The sequence below is a fragment of the Camelina sativa genome, chromosome 9, assembly GCF_000633955.1.
Source record: "Camelina sativa cultivar DH55 chromosome 9, Cs, whole genome shotgun sequence".
Classification (NCBI taxonomy): domain Eukaryota; kingdom Viridiplantae; phylum Streptophyta; class Magnoliopsida; order Brassicales; family Brassicaceae; genus Camelina; species Camelina sativa.
The window spans coordinates 37,619,956-37,640,744 of NC_025693.1; the positions used below are offsets into that span (position 1 = coordinate 37,619,956).

Below are 20,789 nucleotides of genomic sequence, written 5' to 3' on the forward strand. Positions count from 1 at the left end.
ACAATTCACAGGAATTAAAGTTGTGTTTTGGCACTAATTTGCCACATACGGCGTATCCTCTTAGGCTCTTTGTATATAAAAAGTATAAGCATTTTCTATATGTAGGTATGCCTTAAACATTTGTATTCGTATACGTATATATGAATTAACATGTATATGAGAATGCATAAATAATTAACAACCTTGTGTATATTTTGGCTAGCTATTCATTGTGTAAAAAACAAAAAATAGCCAGATATTCCTTATACATAACTATTATAGATTTTTGCTAACTGTGAAAAGTATAATTTAGTAACTATTTAATCTTTATATATACCGGGCTAATAAAAAAGTGTACGAAATACTATTGATATAAAATTAGTTATCAAATATTCTATCGTTACTAAATTGTTAAACGAAAAGGGTACCGTTCAAGCTGTTTGGAATCAATCTGGACTCGCAGAGATTCCCCTCTCTAGCTTGGTCTGATCTTTTCTTAGACCCTTTAACTTTTATTGTTCTTCTATCCTATGCCTAAAAGTTTAGAAGTTTCAGATTACTTCATATTATTATTATTATTACAAGGTTTTATACATTTTAGTCCTTTTGGCCCACCCAAACTGGGAAAGAAAGTAGACGACAGTCGTTTTTTTTTGGTATCAGGTTGACGACGACAGTCATGACAGTGTTTTTAACGTGTTTAATAAATATTTTACTATCCTAATAAAATTATATGATTAGTAACCGAATATATTATTCGTTGTGTAAACTATTCAAAGGAGTAAAAAGTAAGTGAGTAACGATGGAGTAACGCGATGTGCTACAAAATATTGTATTGCTACGTTACGTCAGCACGTTAAATTGTGGGTTCTCCTTGGTTTGTATATATGGATTTGACGTAGTGTGCTATCTGTCAAACATGTATTCAATCAACCATACGTACAAAGGCTAAACAAGGAAACTTTGGAATGTGGGAAACTGAAAATTCAATGCAAGGAGATGATCATCAGGGAAGTCCAAGAAATGAGCTTCTAGGGAGTTCCAACGTGGAGAAATCCCATGGAAAGAAACATTCCAGCCGAAGAGATCAAAAAGGTCATCCCAAACAAACAAACATCAAACAATTTTATAATTTTTATGTTCTAGTCTGTATAGGAGAATGAAAGTATCTATCTATATAAATGTTAAAGTTTGATAGATAAATTAATTAAACCCAAAATCGTACATATATGACACGAGCTCCATTCTGTACCGATTCTTGGTAAATAAACAATGTCACGATTGGTCACGAATATTTTGATTATATAGTTTATACTGTATTTAAATCCCTATTAAATAAAATGTCCATTATTTGATAGGTAATTTTCTCCAGATGTCTTTCTTTTGGTATAACTTTTGTCCAGATGTCTTCCTGTGATATTGTATTATTCTTGTAAGCTGACATATACAGATTATAGAGAACCTTGCTTTAATTTGCCTCGGTTTGAATAACATGATTAATAGATAGTATATATAGATCAGCTTTTTAGGAGCATCGAATGAAGAAGAAAGAAAGCAAAAGTAATTGATGAGAATAGTTTCCTTGCTTTCTCGAGAAAACTATAACCAACTAAATTAGCTAAAATAACAACAATTAGTGAAGAGCAACACTACACATGACTAAACAATCATTTGTGGTAATGGTAACAAATTAACGTTTCAGATAAAAATTGGACATATAAATGTCAGCAGACAATTGTGGAAGTCCAAATATTAGAAGGCTGGTAAAGAAACAATATTCTGAATATGTTGAAAATTTTATAAACTCGATCGCATAAATAATTACAAGAAATATATTTAAACATACTTGGATAGCATACAATTTTTACCCCTTTTATAATATAAATGATAGACCGCAAGACATTCATACGTGCAGGTGTAAAATTTGATGAAATCAACGGTAAAAAAAATAACCATATTTGTCTTTCTGATTTTTTTTTTAAAAACATAAAACAAAAACTTAATATAATAAGTTTTAGGATAATGACATTTTTTTTTTTATATAGGCTGAACATGCTGACCAACACTTGAGCCTTTTAGGAAACTTGAAGGCTCTTTGTTTGGTACACATTATTAATTCTTTACAATATATATTCACTAAAATTATTATTATGATAATGCCTTGTTGGATTTGACATCACCCAAACACTCACAGTTTTTGGGTTAATTAAACATAAATTAATATGACAATGTTTATAAAAATGATAGAATCCTCTAGCCTTGGAAGTGCTAGTTTTACTATTTTTGAATTTTCTTGCCTCCACCATATAACAAACAAAAAAAAGACAACGTATTCGTTTTTACGTATTGTATAGTGTTTGTTCCAATGTCATATATGATTCAAAAATTAAAATAGCAGTATTTCAAAAAGTTAATAAATGCTGGAGACAATATTATAATCAGAAGTTCAGAACATATAAGTACGATATGTCACACTAGGAGTTTAAAAAACAAAAAATATATTGCTTGTTTCATTTTTCGTTAGGCAACATTTTTGTTCGTTCATCTAAGACGTTCATCATCACACACACGACAACTAAAAATATCGACCAAAATTTACCACGTGCTTATTATATAATGTCAACGCATGACATAATTAGCAATTTAGCATGGATGCACTGCGCAGACTGCTCAACCTCTCCATGCATTGTATTTGTAAATTTTTATTAAGGCGGCCGATTTTTTTTTTAACCATTTCTCTTTTTTCTTTTCTTCTTTTTTGGGTTCTGATTACCTTTTGTATTTTCATCGTTGACTTTAATGGAAGACACTTCGAGTTGAGCTGTGGAGGACAATACCAAATGCAATTTTACTACTGTAAATGTTAACTTATATATTTATTTTTACATATGAGAGTATAATTAAACTTATACAAAAATGGGAGGAAAAAAAAAGAGAGAAGACAAGTACGTGAAAATATTCACATATATGATATGCTAGTGGATAAGCAAGTTGAGATTCCATTTCTCATTTTCTTGTGAATAAGTGTAATTTCTTAAAAGAAGTTAAGTTTGAAACTTTATAAATTGTTTTTGAACATTTTTTATATATTGAACGGAGAATAAGTATATATCCAAGTTGATTACAATGATTTGGTTGGTAGCTTATACGGCTTATTCGGGACACAAAATAACACATTTCCGGACATTAAAATCAAACAAGAACAATACGTACCCTACTAGTATATATAAATCATTTTGATACTATAGTTATAGACTGAAATCGTGGTGATCAAATGCTACGAACCAGAACAAGCAATTAACCACTAAAAGGTAATCCTCAATATATAGAGCGTTATGTACTTATTATGTAAACTCTATCATGATAACCAGATGTATGTAACTAAAAATCTATTCGAATATGACCAATTTACATATAATATAGAGTTTTATCCATGAATGCGTCGTACTCATAGAATAATGCTGGTGTATTCTACCTTTCGTAATCAAACATAAATGTAATTCAAAAAGTAAAAATATCTCATGGATGTTCGATCGTGAGAACATATTCCATGACTGAGAAAGGCATCATCTTTCCTTTTTAGGTAACCAATTATTTCGAAAGCAGAAACTATAGAACTAGAATCTGCAACTTGGTAATATTGCAACTTGTTTGCACTAGCTAGGGTTTTATTACGTTTTAATGTTTCGGAATAATTAACGTACGGGCAAAAAGAAATTCCAGTAAAACACTAGAATATAACGGGATTAACCCTAAACTAATTGCTCTTTGTAGTTCCAAACAAACAAAAAACCTTCAGTGGTAATTTGGTAAGCTCAGGAGTTAATTTTTAGGCTTCTCGGCCTAATTAATGATCCATCAATGTTAGCAAATGAGTTATACTTCATCGTTTAAATGTTTCATCAGTTAATTTGTGTTTCATTTTTTTTGTATACTAAAACTATTTTTTAGTGTACAACTTGTTTCAAGTTCAACGGGTGAACGGATTTAAGCATATTGATATAGTAACGCAAAGTTATTGTGCATATTAATTATGCGATACTAACAGAGTAACAGTCTAAACATGACAAGAGCGGGGATCTTGGTCGTCCATGTTATATAGTAGAAAAATGATGTTTTGACTACTATCAATGATTCGGACTATTAAAATATTGATCTAAGATCATATAACATATATATTTAGTAGTCCACTAATTCAAATTCATATAAATTTAACATAAGACTAAGGAATCTTCCTTCGAAGGTCAAAGATCTTTCCATCCGTGATAATTATTTATTGCACTTATTTACATATTCACATGTAAAAGGTACAACACCACTATGACACACTGTCACTAGAAGACTTTATATTAAAATCACTACTTTATTCTCTTAAAAACAAACATCCATAATTTTTTTTACCTTAATTACATACTGGTGTTTGAGTTGTGAATGGTGTGATTATTGTTTTTGATGCATGTAAGAATCAAAATATATATTTTTCAAAAATGACTCTTAATTAACCCAAATCTCTCTAACTAATATTTGAGAACGATAACAAGCCGGATATTTATACCATTTTGAAACGTTTACATGAGTGAAAGATTCGAATTGTGATTACTCATCAACTTCATGGTAAATCCAACCATTATCACTAGTCACTGCCATAACTTGCTTAATATATGTAATGGTTTGATTCTTCTCCATACTAACTGAAACGGTGAAACAAAAATATCCAGCCCCTCCTTCTCAAACAAAGGCTTTCACCAGAAGGAATTTGTCATGTATGGCATTTGCAACTGAGGCTGAGTCTGAGGCTGACACTCCACTTAGCTCACACAAGCTTCTTCTTCCTCATGCAACCCATCCAAATTCTGCCAAAATGTTAGAAACGAATAAATAATTAAGTAATTATCCGTTAACTTAATTGTCTGAACGTAAATACAACTCCTTTTTCTTACTTATAAAAAAGGAAGAAAAAGTAAGTTTTCTAATTTAGTAATTAACGTAATTTACTTACCCAAAGGTCGTCGTCGTTGTTTTCTTGTCTAGTGAAGGAAGAAGCAATCTTGGGGTTCTCAAAAACTTCGTCGTTTCTTGCAAATCTGCCACGTACTCTTGGCCTGTTGTCCGCCAACGTTTTCCGGCATGCATACTTCAATTTTGGTTTTGAAACAAATTAATAACGGTGAGGAAAAAACCCCATTTTTCAAATGTGTAAACTATTTTATGTAATTAGCAAATTTGAAATATGTACGTAATGCAATATTAATCCAAAAATTTAGTTCAATTAAAGGTCTTTTATTGAGTATTTTTTTTTTCCTGTTTTTTCACCTTTTATATATAGAGGTTTTTTTTGAAGATGACAAAAAAAAAAATTGATAATTTTAAATTGTTTTCTTCTGTTTGTTTATTCAAAACTAAAGACATAGCTATTTATTAATATAAGTTGTTTTTTCTTTAAAAACATTTATTTAAGTTTTTTTTTCTTTATAAACATTTATTTAAATTCTTTTAGTAATAAAATACTTTATGATTACCTTAATGGTTTTGGTGAAGTTTCTCTGTGTTCGTTTAGCTCTGTACTTTGAAATCTTCTCTTTACGTTCCTCTGAACTGTAACGCCCCACCTTCAAGCTTTGATCTTCACCGGAAAATTGCGTCGTCGATGAACTCTCCACCGCCAAAGGACTCGAGTATGACCTCTGTCCCGTAAATTCCCTTCTCATATTCTAAAAAATTCCAAGAAAAATATTAAAAAACAGTTTTTGTATGAAAGAACAGAGGATACAATAGTTAAAGGTACCTGTAAATCTCCGGTGCTATATACTCGTCGCATGTGACCGGAGAAGTAGGAATCTTCCGGCGAGTTTAGTAAATTCTGATTCTGAAAATTCGAGGAATCTTCCATAAATGGAGCATCGAAGGGAGTATTAAACAAGAGCTGCTCTGTTTTGACAGCGTCGAAGCTTTCAAAACCGGAGAAGTTGGGGAAACTGTTTGTGTGAGAGAGAGTTAAGGTTTGGAGCTGAGAAACTGGTGGAGAAGAAGAGAGGAGATGATGATGATGATGACTCGTTGGGGTAAAATTATCAAATAAATTAAGAGATTGATGATCATCCATTAAAGGATTGAGGTAAGGGTTGTTGCAGAAGAGATCTGTTGTTGTTGTTGTGTCGGAAGAGAACATATCTGGATCAGTACTGTGGCAGATTGAAGAAGAAGATGAAGACCCATCAAAGATGTAAAGATCAGAATCCATTTTTGATGTAATTAACTCTAGTCTAGGATTCTCGATGAAGAAGAAGAAGAAGAGAGCAAAACTACAATTGAATATTTTTTGGGTTATGTTCTGTCTTTTTACTTTGGTTTCTCTGTAATCGAGCAAATGAAACGGTTACAGAGAACACAAGTGACACTCGTGATCTTTGTTTGTTTTGAAAAACCACCAGGATCCAAAAATGGCAAAAATAAAGAAAAGTGTGATATATATTTTCTCTCTTTTTTTGGTATTCTCAGTTTCTTGTTTCAGAACCAAGACATGTCATGACAGGTCCAGTTTATTTGGTCTGGTGGGCTGTATATATAGCGGACAATAAGTATTTTTATTTAACAAATGTGCCCTTATATTTTTTATTTATCTTATGAATCGCACGGTATACATCTAATTTATACAATTTGCTCCTTGCTAGCAACAACTAATTTATAGCAACCTCTACTGGCCTACTGGGGTACTTTGAATGACATAAGGTAAATGTAGACCCAAGCTAACTTGAAGTCGGCCGAAGAGTTCTTCTCTTCTGAAAACCATCGAATTGACACCTAACCTTTTTCAATCGAAATCTTTAAAATCCTTTTTTTTACATAAAGGTTTTACGCTATTTTGAGACTCAGCTATCTGAGCGTAGAACAGAAGAAGTGTATGAAATTGAAATATAATGTTGACTTTACTAGTTATCTACTTTAAAATTAATTATTCTATAATATCGGCATTTACCAAAATCATATTTTTAACCCATCAAAAAATCCGAAGGTGTCAGATTTTTTGGCCCCGACAATTAATAATATTTTTCGGAAAAAAAACTATTATTGGTCAAAACTAGTCCTAAATAAAAATTGTTTTATAGTCAAAGTTAGTTCTCATTTATCTATAAAGAAATTGATTTGATTAAAGTAAAATAGGAGAGAGAGAGAGAGAGAGAAAGCGAGTGAGGGAGACGACGATCGAAGTTTCAGTTACTGCTTCCTTCAATTGAAAGGTTTGTTCGTCAAGTACTAGATCTGATTCTTATTGATCTTTCTTACCATTCTTTTACCCGATTTTTCTCGATTTAGTCACTGATTCTGATTGATCTTTGTTACCATTGTTACTCGATTTTTCTCTATTTAGTCACTGCTTTAGGGTTTTAGAGTTCTACGAATCTGAATCATTCTTTCTTTTTTCTTCTGTGTGTGTTTGTGGTGTGTGAAAAGGTGACTTGTTTTTTTTTTTTGAGTTTCCAAAGCAATGGCGGGGTCTCAGGCTAAGCTGGAGAAGATGAAACTCAGGCAGGATTACCGGAACTTATGGCACTCCGATCTCATGGGCACCGTCACCGCCGACACTCCCTGTAACTCTCAGTCTCTCTCTCTCTCTCTCTAGTAGATTCATCTTTTCTTCAATTTGAGAACTAATTTTGCGTTTTCTTGATTTGTTTGTTTTGCAGATTGCTTCTTCTCGTGTCTGTGGTAAGTTGTTGTTGTTGATCTATTTTGCTTTTAGGGTTTCGAAATTAGCAATCAATTTGAGTCTGTTTTCGTGGTTTTGGTATTGGATGATGATTCAGTGACTTAAATCTCTATAGAGTGAATGAATTAAACAAGTGCATTTCTCTAGATGAATCTTATTTGAATGATTGTTTATTTGTATGTTTTGGTCGTACATATTTGATATGTTATACTATATGTTGACTTGTAGCGGACCTTGTGTTTCGTACATGCTTCGAAGAAGAGCACTTTACAATGACATGTCAAGGTATGAAGTTTCTCAACTAGTATGTAGATTTTTTTAAAAAAAAATTTATTGCTTTGCTAAGATATTTTGTGTCCTTTCTGTTTTGTCCAGGTATACTTGTTGTGCTGGATACATGCCTTGTAGTGGCAGATGTGGAGAAAGCAAATGTCCTCAACTTTGCCTTGCCACTGAGGTGACACTTTTTCTCTTATCTGCTTTTGTTTTTTACGCTTAGCTGTGTGTTTCTAGGATTTATGTTCTAGTCTGATATATTGTGATTTTGTTAACGTTCTCTTTTAGTATATCTTTCCCGGCTTCTTGTGCTCTATATGTGTTTGAATTCCGTTGCTCAACTCATTTGACTCAGGAGATTAGATTATCTTTGTGAACTTCACTGATGAGTGGGACGTTCTTTTTATTTTGGCTTGTAAAAACCTGTTTGTATTGGACGCTTGCTATAATGTAATAGATAGAGCTCTTTATGATTTTATGAATTGGCATCTGTTTGAAGCAACTTGCAATTGGAACTTTCAGGTTTTCCTCTGCTTCGGAAACTCTGTGGCCTCTACCCGCTTTCTTCTGCAGGACGAATTCAACATCCAGACAACACAATGCGACAATTGCATAATTGTACTCTCATACTCTCTTCCTTCTACTTTTATCGGTTTTACACAGAATCCATATTTTGTGTGAAACTAACAGATCTCATCTTGTTTGTGTTCAGGGATTTATGTTCTGTCTCAGCCAAGTTGCTTGCATATTCTCTATAGTTGCTTGCATTGTTGGTAGCGATGAGCTTTCGGAGGCTTCACAGATACTCTCTTGCTGTGCTGATATGGTCTACTGCACGTATGTTTTTACTTCTTTGCATGTTTAGCTTTCCCCTCCAATTTATTATAGTTTCACTGATTGCTAAGACTTAATGCACGGTCTTGGTTTTCTTGCAGGGTCTGCGCATGTATGCAGGTACCTGAAAACGAGAACTATAAACTAATCTGAGCTTCTGAAACTATCTTTCTCCTATGGTATATATAACCAAAACCTTATCTTCTGCTTGCAGACACAACACAAGCTTGAGATGGACAAAAGAGATGGAGTGTTTGGATCTCAACCAATGGGTGTGCCACCAGCTCAGCAGATGTCCCGTTTTGATCAACCCGTCCCTCCAGTCGGATACCCTCAGTCCTATCCACCGCCTGCCCAAGGCTACCCTCCTGCTCAAGGCTACCCTCCTGCATCATACCCGCCTCCTGGTTATCCCCAACATTAAGAATCTTAACCAGTATCTTCAGTTCCTGTGTCAAATTATTGTTACTTGGTTTAGGTATGCAGAACTGTTATATTGTTAAGCTTTGTCCTCGGTTATGCGATGTCTTTTGAAGTATTGATACTCGGTTTATGTCTGAAAAGCTTTGCTGTCATCAACTGGTTTGTTGAAGTAAAGAACAACATATCAGTTCCCTAACTGTTTGATACTTTAATTTTATTATATATAACTTTAACAAGTTTAGCTAAGAAAGCTAGTTATTATTCTATTCTGCGATATCATCAAATCTGTAACCAGACAAGGAGAAGTAAAGACATAACAATCAATTAAACCTATAACATTATCTGAAGTCTATAATCTTCATGTAACATGTTGTCATGATAGGAGCTTCTCAAGGAGATGATTTTTGTCTCAACAAGACAACATGTGTTTGCATCAATTCTTGTTCGTAACTTAGCAACACATTGCAACAACTTGTCACTAGACTAGAAGCAAAATCGTCAATTCACCTTCACTGCTTTTCTCTCAAGGATGATGAATGAAACTGTTTTAAGAAAGCATATCGAGGAAGCTTTTGTCCAATCTTCCATCATGTAACATATTAGTCACCAAGCCAAAGGTCGAAGCATCTCCAACAAACCCGCAACTCCTCATTTCTTTGATGAGTTCAGCTGATGCGGTTTCGTCACCATCTCTTAGATGTGCCCTGATCAGCGTATTATAGGTACCACTATTTGGGAGAATCCCATCTTCTTTCATTTTTCTGAACAAGGCATTCGCTTCTTGCATTAAGCTTTTCCTACATAATCCTGAGAGCATTGTATTGTAGGTTACAACATCAGGCTTCAATCCTTTAAGGCCGAGGCTACCAAATAAATCCCACGCTTCTCCCACCTTACCAGCCTTGCACATCCCATCAATCATAATACTATATGTAAAAATATCAATTTCAATTTCACTCTTTTGCAGATCCTTGAATATGACCAATGCTGTCTCTAGCTTCTCGTTATTGCAAAGCCCATCTAATAAGATGTTGTACGTCATAATACTGGCAGACACACCATCAGAAACCATCTGTTTGAATACCATTTGGGCAGAATCACAGTTGCCATCATGAAAAAATCCTTGGATAAGTGTGTTGTAAGTGACGGTGTTTCCAACCAATCCTTTTCCAGTCATCTGGCGGAAGAGTTCCATACCTTCATCTAACCTTTTACACTTGCAAAATCCCTTTATAAGAATATTATATGTCACTACATCTGGGAGGCAATCCTTGCTAACCATGAACTCAAACATATGCTTAGCCTTGTCTAGGCGATCATGCATACAAAACCCATTGATCAATGAACTGAAAGTGATAACATCAGGATCCATGGACCTTTTGATCATCTCCTCATACAATTTCTCAGCCTCTAAAAGCTTCCCCTCTTTTGCAAACGCATCTATCAATGCATTGAATGTAACTACATTGGGGTTGATTTTTCTCTCAATCATATTGCTTAGTAGTCCAGCAGCATCTTCCCATCTTCCATAATTACAAAGGCAACTAATGAGGCAGCTGTAGGTAAAAACATCTGGTTTGATTCCTTTGATCTCCATTTCGTTGAATAGGTCGAGTGCATCATTCACATGCTTGTATTTGCAAAGAGCATCGATGACTGTGTTGTAGATTACAACACCAGGCTTTATTTTCCCTTCATCCATCTTCTTCAGCAATCTTAAAGCCAAATCAGTATCACCTCTCTTACATATTCCGTTTAATACCACACCGTACGTAACTAGGTTCGGTTGACAACCTTTCACCACCATCCGTTCAACTAAAGCCACTGCCTCGGATGCTTTGCTGTGTAGAAAAAGTCCATGGATAAGAGTTGTAAATGTGACAGTATCTGGTTGAAGTCCCATTTCCACCATCTGATCAACAAGAGATACAGCATCTGTAATCCTATTCCCGTGACAAAAACCGTTGAGCAGCGAGTTCAGCGTGACAACATCGGGCTCATAACCGAGTTTCATCATCTTCCCCAAAATAGCTAAAGCAAGATGGAGTTGAGAGGATCGGCAGAAACAGTTAATGAAAATACTATAAGTGAAGAGATTATGAGAAATTCCCAACTTCTGCATCTGCTCCCCAAAGGAGATGACAAGGTCAAACTTCTTCATCTTAGCAATTGCAGTCAACAATTTACTGAAATAAACAATGGAAGGCAAAGGACGAGACTTGACCATCTGACCGAACAAACCAATTGCATCGTCTAACTTAATGTCCTTTAACACATTTCTACTCAACTTCTCTCTGTAAACACCACTAGAAAAAGCTCGTACCCAGAAACTGCAATGGCTAAACGAAGAAGGAGCAGTTCCAAGTTTACCTTTCTGAAGAGCAAATCTCTTTCCCGTCAAAGCAATCGCAAACAATATCCTCATCTTCTCAATCTTTGACTCCCTTATCTCTATCGCTCCGATGACCACTACTAGTCTTAGTGAATCAACAGATCGAACAAGGTAGACAGAGAGAGAAACCCTATGATTAAAGCAGTCGGTTCAATATCGATTCGATTACATCTGGTTTTCGTAAACTATTATTATTATTCTTTATATAATAAGATTTCCGTATGATTATTTTCATTAAATGTATTGAACAAAGTCGTATTATATTCTGCGAAATTCCAATTGGGTCACTCCGGTCTGGATAAACCGGATATTGAATTTCTCAGTTGTTTCTCTAATTTTTTTTAAGCACGAAACGCAGCGTTTTCTAATATTCTACATGGGCAAAAAACTCAAATATGCGACCTTCAATTGCACTAATTTTTGTTTTTCCCAATTTTAAGCCCAATAAGCAGCGTTTTATAAACTCTACATAGGCAAAACTCAAATATGCGACCTTCAAATCTTAAAGCATAAAACACTCAGAACCTAAAAGTTCAAATTAGAGAAGCTAATAGGCAAAGGCTTTAGCCTAAAATCTTCATAGGAGTCTGACCAGATCAGACAGAGAAATTTACAAAGCATATGAGAGAGAGACCAATCTTTAGAGATTTTTTTTTAAAAAAACAGACGACGAAATTATGATTATCTATCGCCTCTTGTAAACTAACGACACCTTTCCCAAGCTTCTTATCTGTGAAGGAAGGAAGAACTTAAAAAAACTCATTCGACATGGTTCCATCGCTTGTTGCAGCGTCTCTAAAAAGCATCAGACTTCGCAAATACCACACCTGGAAATTACATCAATCAGTATTTTGGTTGGCATACATTCTCTAGCTAAATCCATTGTTGTTGTATTTACAGAACCAAAGCATCTATATATATATATATATAGCCTCCCACCTTCACCAATAACACCACTATGCATGATGTGACATATTTGCTAGGATATGAACTCGGCGTTAGTGGCTTTCTGGATATATACTACAAGACTGCAAAGATGAAAAGACTAGAACTCACATTATATACAGCAAACATCATCTGAAGTCTGTAATCTTCATGTAACATGTTGTCATGATAGGAGCTTCTCTGTCTTTGAAGACTATTCTTGTCTCAACAAGACAACAAGAAGTGTGTTTGCATCAACGCTTGTATGTAAACCCAGAAAGAACATAACAAATTTAATCAGTCATATTTTATAGTGATCGGACATTATTACAGCAAGAACTTGTCAATAGNTAAAGGTTTACTTGAAAACAAGTAATCAACCAGGTTACAAATAGCACACGAGACGATTCTGCTTGATCGAATGGTAGAAGAAGGTCATCAACCTGACGGATTTACTTACGGAACAATTGTAAATGGAATGATCAGACATTACAACAACTTGATCAAAGCTTCTCTATCTTTAAAAATCATTCTTCTCAACAAGACAACAAACAAGTGTTTGCATCAACTCTTGTCCGTAACCTAGCAAGAAAAGAACAAATATAATCCAGTCATATTTTGTAATGATCGGACATTATTACAACAACAACTTGTCAATAGAATAGAAGCAAAAACGTCAATTCACCTCACTTCTTATCTCTCCAGGATGATGAAACTGTTTTTAAGAAAGCATATCGAGGAAGCTTTTGTCCAATCTCCCATCATGTAACATATTAGTCACCAAGCCAAAGGTCGAACCATCTCCCGCAAACCCGCAACTTCTCATTTCGTTGATGAGTTCTGCTGATGCAGCTTTTTCACCATCTCTTAGATATGCCCTGATCAGTATATTATATGCACCACTATCTGGGAGAGGTCCATCTTCTTTCATTTTTCTAAACAAGGCATCCGCTTCTTGCATCAAGTGTTTCCTACATAATCCTGAGATCATTGTAGTGTAGGTTACAACATTAGGCTTCAATCTCTTAAGGCCGAGGTTACAAAATAAATCCCACGCTTCTCCCACCTTACCAGCCTTGCACATCCCATCAATCATAGGATTGTATGTAAAAATATCAATTTCAATTTCACTCTTTTGCATGTCCTTAAATATGACCAATGCTTTCTCTAGTTTCCCGTTATTACAGAGCCCATCTAATAATATGCTGTACGTCATAATACTGGCAGACAAACCATCAGAAACCATCTGTCTGAATACCATTTGGGCAGAATCACAGTCGCCATTTTGAAAAAACCCTTGGATAAGTGTGGTGTAAGCAACAGTGTCGCCCATCACTCCTCTCTGAGACATCTCACGGAAGAGTTCCATACCTTCTTCTACTCTCTTACACTTGCAAAATCCCTTTATAGAGTAGAATAAGTCACTACGTCTGGCAGACAATCTTTGCTAACCATGAAAGCAAACATACCCTTGGCCTTCTCGAGGCGATTGTTCATGCAAAACCTATTAATGAGAGAATTGTAAGTGAAAATATTGGGATCTATAGACCTTTGGATCATCTCCTTGTACAACTTTTCAGCCTCTAAAAGCTTGCCCTCTTTCACAAAGGCATCGATCAGAGCATTAAATGTAACTAAATTGGGGCTGATTTTCCTCTCAATCATATCGCTTAGTAGTCTGCCAGATACATCCCATCTTCCGTAATGACAAAGGCAACTTATGAGGCAGTTGTAGGTAACAACATCCGGTCTGATTCCTTTGATCTCCATTTCGTTGAATAGGTCGAGTGCATCATTCACATGCTTGTATTTGCAAAGAGCATCGATGATTGTGTTGTAGATCACAACGTCAGCCTCTATTTTCCCTTTCTCCATCTTCTTGAGCAGATCTAAAGCCAACTCAGTGTCACCTCTTTTACAGATTCCGTTTACTACCACACCGTATGTTACCAGGTCCGGTTGACAGCCTTTCTGAGCCATTCGGTCAACTAAAGCCACAGCTTCGGAAGCTTTGTTGTGGAGAAAAAGACCATGGATAAGAGTTGTAAATGTGACCGTATCAGGTTGATATCCCATTGCCACCATCTGATCAACCAAAGCTACAGCATCAGAAATCCTCTTACTGTGACAGAAACCATTGAGAAGAGAAGAAAGTGTAACAACGCTGGGCTCATAGCCGAGTTTCATCATCTTCCCCAGAATAGCTAAAGCAAGAGAGAGTTGAGAAGAGCGGCAGAAACAGTTAACGAAAATACTGTAAGTAAAGAGATCATGTGAAATTCCCAGATTTTGCATCTTCTCCCCCAGGGAGATGACAACATCAAACTTCTTCATCTTAGCAATAGCACTTAACAATTTGCTGAATTCAAAATGGAAGGTAAAGGACGAGACTGTACCATGTCACTGAACAATCCAATTGCATCATCTAGCTTTAAATCACTCAGCCTATTTCTACTCAATTTCTCTCTGTAATCACCACTTCCACTAGCTAAAGCTCGTCGTCCGTAGCAATGATTAAAGGAAGAAGGAGCGGTTTGAGGATTACCTTTCCACTGGAGGTTCCGGCGAACAAATATCTTCGCCGTCGATGAAATTGATCTCTCCATCTTATCGAATTGAGAAGACTTCTTTACTCACTCCTCCCACTCTCACCTCTCTGCAAATCGTAAAAACCCTACACGGAGACGGAGAGATATATGCAAACCGGTGGAGTTCTGGTTTAGAACTTATTACTAAACCAATTTTGATCAAACCGGTTTATAAATAAGCTTTGGAGTAAATTGGTGATGGCTGGCTGTTATTTTACTACCTGTGTCTTGAAATTGGAATTGAATGTAAAGCAAAGGGATTATTCTGACTTGATTAGAGAATTTTAATTTGTAGATTATATCAATCAGTATTATTGAGAGAGATAGAAAAAGTAAGAAAATACAAACCATGGTTAAATAAAATCTACAAGTTTTTTGCCTAATGATTTTACCAAAAGTTGATTAATTATACTTTTACAGTTTGTAGTATGTTGTATCTTGTATGTACTAGGATAAGAAAGAATTGTCAATGGTAGAATCGTTTATGCAACAATTCTCATAATTTGTATTAAATAATAAATCAAAACGATAAAAAAATAAAGCTTTAAGTATCTAAATTTATTATGAGTAACCAAAATAAATAATGAAACTTTCAATATTTCATTAAGAAAATTGAAAAAAATATCCATTCGCATCTAATTACCTATGTAAACAATTTTCCTTATAATTGAGTTAGGTAAAAACGTGTGTGAAATATGTTAGTTACAAACGTGAAAAAAATATTATTTGATTTAGGTAAAAACGTGTGTGAAATATGTTTATCAATAAATAAATAATACACTCCTCAACTCAATCATTCAAAAAAGAGAAAAATAAAAATATCTCTTACCAAAAAAAAAAATCCTAAAAAAATCATATGCCACAATTGCCGAAGAGTGTGACGGTTCTCCATTGCATCGAATAACCAATTTAATAACACTGGGTACGTGTACGACATCGACAGAGAATTACCCTTTGATGCAATGGAGACCGTCACACTCTTCAATAAGTTGTTGTTGCTTCTAAGGTTTAGCAATTAGCAATCAATTTGAGCATGTTTTTGTTGTTTTGGTATTGGATGATGATTTAGTGACTTAAATCTCTATAGAGTGAATGAATCAAACAAGTGCATTTCTCTTGATGACTCTTGTTTGAATGATTGTTTATTTATATGTTTTGGTACGTATTTGATATGTTATATACATGTTGACTTGTAGTGGACCTTGTGTTTCATACATGCTTCGGAGAAGAGCACTTTACAATGACATGTCAATGTATGAAGTTTCTCAAGTAGTATGTAGATTTTTTTTTTTTTTTTTAATTTATTGCTTTGTTAAGATATTTGTGTATTGTGTGTCCTTCTGTTTCGTGCAGGTATACTTGTTATGCAACAATTCTTATAATTTGTATTAAATAATTAATCAAAATGATAAAAAAAATAAAGTTTAAGTATCCAAATTTATCATGCGTAACCAAAATAAATTATGACACTTTCAATTTTCTAGTAAGCAAATTAGAAAAATATCAATTCACATCTAATTACCTATGTAAACGATTTTTTTTCTAATTGGCTCATTTGAACTGATCTTGTACTTTGTTAACAATATATATATATATATATATACTTATTAGTTAAGGACTCTATATAGAATATACTTATTTATCTCTTGAGTCTGTTTTTCTAGACAAGTCCTTCAAAGTTCTTTGAGCATTCAATTATCACTCTTTGAGTTGACATTGAGATTTTGGTTATATATATCACATAAATTTGTCTTTTGGTTGGTTCCCTTAAATATACTCTCTTGTTTCTTAGGAGGACAAGCCAAAACTCTTATGTTTGTCCAAGTTTAATCCTGATGGACTGGAGACTCATATGTTGAGACCGTAAGCATAATTGAAATTCGTGGAAAGGGTTTTTGGTGTGGAGCTAGGCGCTGCAAAAAGTAATAAAAAAGGTCGAGATATAAGACAACTCATGGAACAAGTTTGTATTTTCTTTCTTTTTCTATCTCTCTCAAGATTAAAATGAAGTAAATACTTGCTTATAATACACACTAAATAATACTGATATATTACATCAATCAGTATTATTTGTTGGTATACATTCTCTATATAGCCTCTAAGGCCCTCCATCCAACAATGATTCAACACCACTATGTCCCTCGAGAGATGTCACTTATGTTAGTCCCATTCTCGTCTTACCTTATGAACCTAAAATGTTTTGTATGTGTGAGTTTATATTTGTTTTTGAAGTGTTTGGTAACATTTTAATATTACAAAAGAATGATGGTATTAATGAGACGACTACATAAAATATTAAAATGCCAACCAGAGTAGGTCTTTTATTTTGTTTCACAACCTAAGTTGTCTTTGTAATTAGTACTATATATTATGATCACTTTAAACTTAATTATCGATTCTTTTTGTTCAAATTGGCGCACAAGGGGTGGACGTGGAACCATCGAGGATGGGCTATATTGCTTTGGAAGTTTATCTAGGTATAAATGTATAATGAAAATGTCCAAAATCTATATAAATTATAGAGCTAATGATTCATATGTGAACTTTCACACATACCAGCTTTTTTGTTGCCTTTACGCTTTCTAGTCAAAGTGGGTCAACCACAAAAAAAATGTTAGAAGAGTTATACATCAGTTAATTAAACGGCATCTCCCTCTATACTTAGAAAATTCAGCGCATTCCCAAAAAAAAAAGAACAGAACTTTCATGTTTGGAAATATTACTCTACCAGTTGCAATTTTAATCAACATGATGGCACAAATTCTGGTTGGTAATCCACATAATACTAATAATAAAATGGTCAAAATGAAGGATTGATTATAAGATTTTACAGTTTTTATGCATATAGTCGCATATTTTTACCAATTTTATGAAAAAATGATTTGTTATTCTTTCATTTTTGTGGTAAAACCGAAAGCAGAAAATGATTAGAAGCGTGTGGGCTCAATATGTAATAGCCTAATAGCCTAAGCACACGCACAGACAAGTCCACGTACGCCACGTGGCGAAAAGCATAACATACTCCAAAGTTTTACATTCACATGGGAAGCTTCCCCTGCGTCACACGCCTTTGCTTAAACTAGTTTACAAACACAACTCTGGACCTCTTTCTTACTTCTATTATTATACGAAACTCTTCAAAAAAGTGTATTAACTCCAAATGCGCTTGTTTCTGTTTCGCTCCTAAAGTCCTAACTCGTAATGATTAAGAGTTAAGATTTGTGATCTCTCAGTTGAGTCAGACTCAGCAGCGTTTCAGCTTTTTGGTTAACAAGTTTGTATAGAACACTTCAGCTACATGTTGACAATTGTTTTAGTTGAGCATGTTGTAAGAGTGAACGAACAAACTATCTTATCTCCAATGACCTAGGCATGTTGATTTTAAACTATAAAAAGAAAGATAACATTGAGGTAAGCGCCGCTTATCTTTTAAAGAAGTAAAAGATATGATTGAGGAGGTAGCTAGGTGTAAACAAGTAAACAATTAAAAAAATAACTTCTAAACAAAATATAGACAATATGAAAAAAAATACATTCGGTAATTTGTTAGCAAATAAGCTTATTATTATTTCCCTTAACAAGAAAAAAGTTTACAACTTTTTAATAACTCAAACTGTAATTTCATTTTCTCAGGGATGGATAATACAAATTGTTTCTTCTTCTTCGTCTCTTTTTTTCTTTTTCACTAAACCTGTAACCACTACCTATTTAAAAAAAAAAATATTTACATCCATCTCCCACCAAACCCAATTCTAAAATACAAAAAGAAGAAGAAAAATAATTTAAAATAATTAATATATATATTCCCTCTCATGAGATGATGATTCATCATCAACAAGTTGAGAAGAAGCTCCACTAGATTCAGACCAAAGTCTTTGGTTAAACTCAAGTTGAAGGTGATCAGGTATAAATTGTGTACGACAAAGCGGACACGTCATCTGATTATAACCCATCATCCAACGGTCCAAACATCCCCGATGAAATATATGTCTACAGTTCGTCAGCCGTCGGATCTCGTCTTCGTTCTCGAAATCGTAGAGACACACCGCGCAGCATTCGGATTCGGGTCGGTTTAGATCCGAGAATTTAACAACCGGCAACATCTCTCCGGCTAGTATCGCTGCTGACTCCGGTTTGGTTAAGGTCGGTGGTGGTGGGTCGGGCCATGAGGTTGAGAGTGGTTCAGGCTCCAAGAAGTCAGGTAGACCAATGACTTTGAACATTGTGGAGATGAGTTTACGGATCAGACCTAAGAAAGAGAGCAAGTAAAGAAAGATTTTTGGGAGAAGGAGCTCGGAGTAACCCACCGGAAAACCCATTGCCTCGCCGTTAAAGAGAGAGATATGTTAACTGAGAGAGAGAAGAGAGAGAGGGAGAGAGTTTGGATTGTGATGATAAGATGAGGAAGTGGGATTTATATATATAGTTTAGATGTGATTAGTTACTTAATTAATAATGCATTACTAATTTAATATTCAATAAGGTCCACTTATTTGCGTGTTTTTCTTTGGTATTTTGATTCTTTTTAATAATTGTTCTAGATGAAGGATATAGCCAGGAATGTGGTGGTGATGTTTCTTTAGGTTATATAATTATATAGAGACTAATTGACTTCTTTTTTATTCCTATATATTATTAAGTTTTAATAATGTATTATGTCCATTTATTTTAGAAAAACATCATTTTCGTTTTTCCCATTTACGTTGGACTATAGCATTAAAATAACTAAATGTAACTTCCGTTTGATTTTAACTTTTTTTTACAGTTCGACTGTTTGTTCAAACAAAAAAAAAGTTCGAGTTATGATGTCGAAGAAAGGTTTTAGAAAGGTAAAAAGAAATATGTAATAAAGAAAGTAATTAAAAAGAGTTAAATTCTGTGACAAATATAGACTTTTAAATATGGTAGCGAGAGGTACAGTAATGTAATATCTTATCACCACCCCATGAATACACACATAATTAACATAGTACAAAATAAAAACTCATACCTATATGGCTATATACGCTTATGGTTCAAATTTTCCATGCGGTTTATGATGTCAGCCATTGTAACTATTTTGAATGACAAAGATGTAAGAACTTTTCTAAATAGTCCCAAAGATTATTCTAGAATTTGGTTCAATATCTTCCGATTATTAAAAAACAACGAGTTTTGAATCTGTCACTCCATTTTAAGAATTGATCTTTACGTATAACCCAAACTAGTCAGATTCGTAAATTATTAGTATTAAAAATAGTCAGACACACGACAAGTAATGGAGGTGGAGAGACAGATAGTTAGGTCCATTTCATTTCATTTTGTCTGTTACCTCTATTGAACTATGATATAGGCCAAAATGTATATATACACACATTTTTTGTAGATCTATTTTTAATGTTTTGTGCATGATTCTTTTTTCACGTGAATGTAAATTATTAACTATTCTATAAAATTATACCAGAACTTTGTTTAAAATGGCTGTTACGTTTTAGTTTTTTAAAAATAAAACAAAACGAAATTGTAATTATTAAACTCAGTTTATTGGATACCACAGTGATACTTACGATGATTGACAGAATCTAAATTCAATTCCAAATTATGTTTGTATCTTAAAATGACCGGTTGAGCTATCATCAATCTGTGTACCTCGTCATATTCTTTTTACAAGTGATTATGGACCTCA

The 20,789-nt window shown here is 34.2% G+C and overlaps 4 protein-coding genes and 1 pseudogene across 7 annotated transcripts; 1 reads left to right on the forward strand and 4 right to left on the reverse strand.

The window, feature by feature from the left end:
• Nucleotides 4,509–6,491, reverse strand: LOC104714734 (two-component response regulator-like APRR7). The gene is made up of 4 exons (XM_019230151.1): nt 5,765–6,491; nt 5,499–5,690; nt 4,979–5,113; nt 4,509–4,832 (listed from the first exon to the last, which is right to left on the reverse strand). The coding sequence occupies exons 1-4, from the start codon at nt 6,218–6,220 to the stop codon at nt 4,788–4,790; spliced, it is 828 nt and encodes a 275-aa protein (XP_019085696.1). The 5' UTR covers nt 6,221–6,491; the 3' UTR covers nt 4,509–4,787.
• On the forward strand, nt 7,108–9,416 carry LOC104714735. 3 transcript variants are annotated; one of them, XM_010432192.2, is made up of 9 exons: nt 7,108–7,217; nt 7,464–7,568; nt 7,665–7,686; nt 7,916–7,972; nt 8,063–8,144; nt 8,486–8,581; nt 8,676–8,800; nt 8,899–8,917; nt 9,012–9,416. In XM_010432192.2, the coding sequence occupies exons 2-9, from the start codon at nt 7,466–7,468 to the stop codon at nt 9,219–9,221; spliced, it is 714 nt and encodes a 237-aa protein (XP_010430494.1). In that variant the 5' UTR covers nt 7,108–7,217; nt 7,464–7,465; the 3' UTR covers nt 9,222–9,416. The 3 variants fall into 3 exon arrangements, with proteins under 3 accessions (XP_010430494.1, XP_010430492.1, XP_010430493.1); XM_010432190.2 differs by having other exon boundaries at nt 7,111–7,217; nt 7,455–7,568; XM_010432191.2 differs by having other exon boundaries at nt 7,124–7,217; nt 7,432–7,568.
• LOC104714736 (pentatricopeptide repeat-containing protein At1g63330-like) lies at nt 9,768–11,646 on the reverse strand. Of its 2 annotated transcripts, XM_019229693.1 has the most exons (2): nt 10,597–11,646; nt 9,768–10,494 (listed from the first exon to the last, which is right to left on the reverse strand). In XM_019229693.1, the coding sequence occupies exons 1-2, from the start codon at nt 11,643–11,645 to the stop codon at nt 9,768–9,770; spliced, it is 1,776 nt and encodes a 591-aa protein (XP_019085238.1). In that variant the 5' UTR covers nt 11,646. The 2 variants fall into 2 exon arrangements, with proteins under 2 accessions (XP_019085238.1, XP_010430495.1); XM_010432193.1 differs by having other exon boundaries at nt 9,768–11,646.
• On the reverse strand, nt 13,258–15,142 carry LOC104716085 (annotated as a pseudogene).
• On the reverse strand, nt 18,667–19,523 carry LOC104725995 (E3 ubiquitin-protein ligase RHA1B). The gene has a single exon (XM_010432195.2). The coding sequence runs from the start codon at nt 19,441–19,443 to the stop codon at nt 18,916–18,918; it is 528 nt and encodes a 175-aa protein (XP_010430497.1). The 5' UTR covers nt 19,444–19,523; the 3' UTR covers nt 18,667–18,915.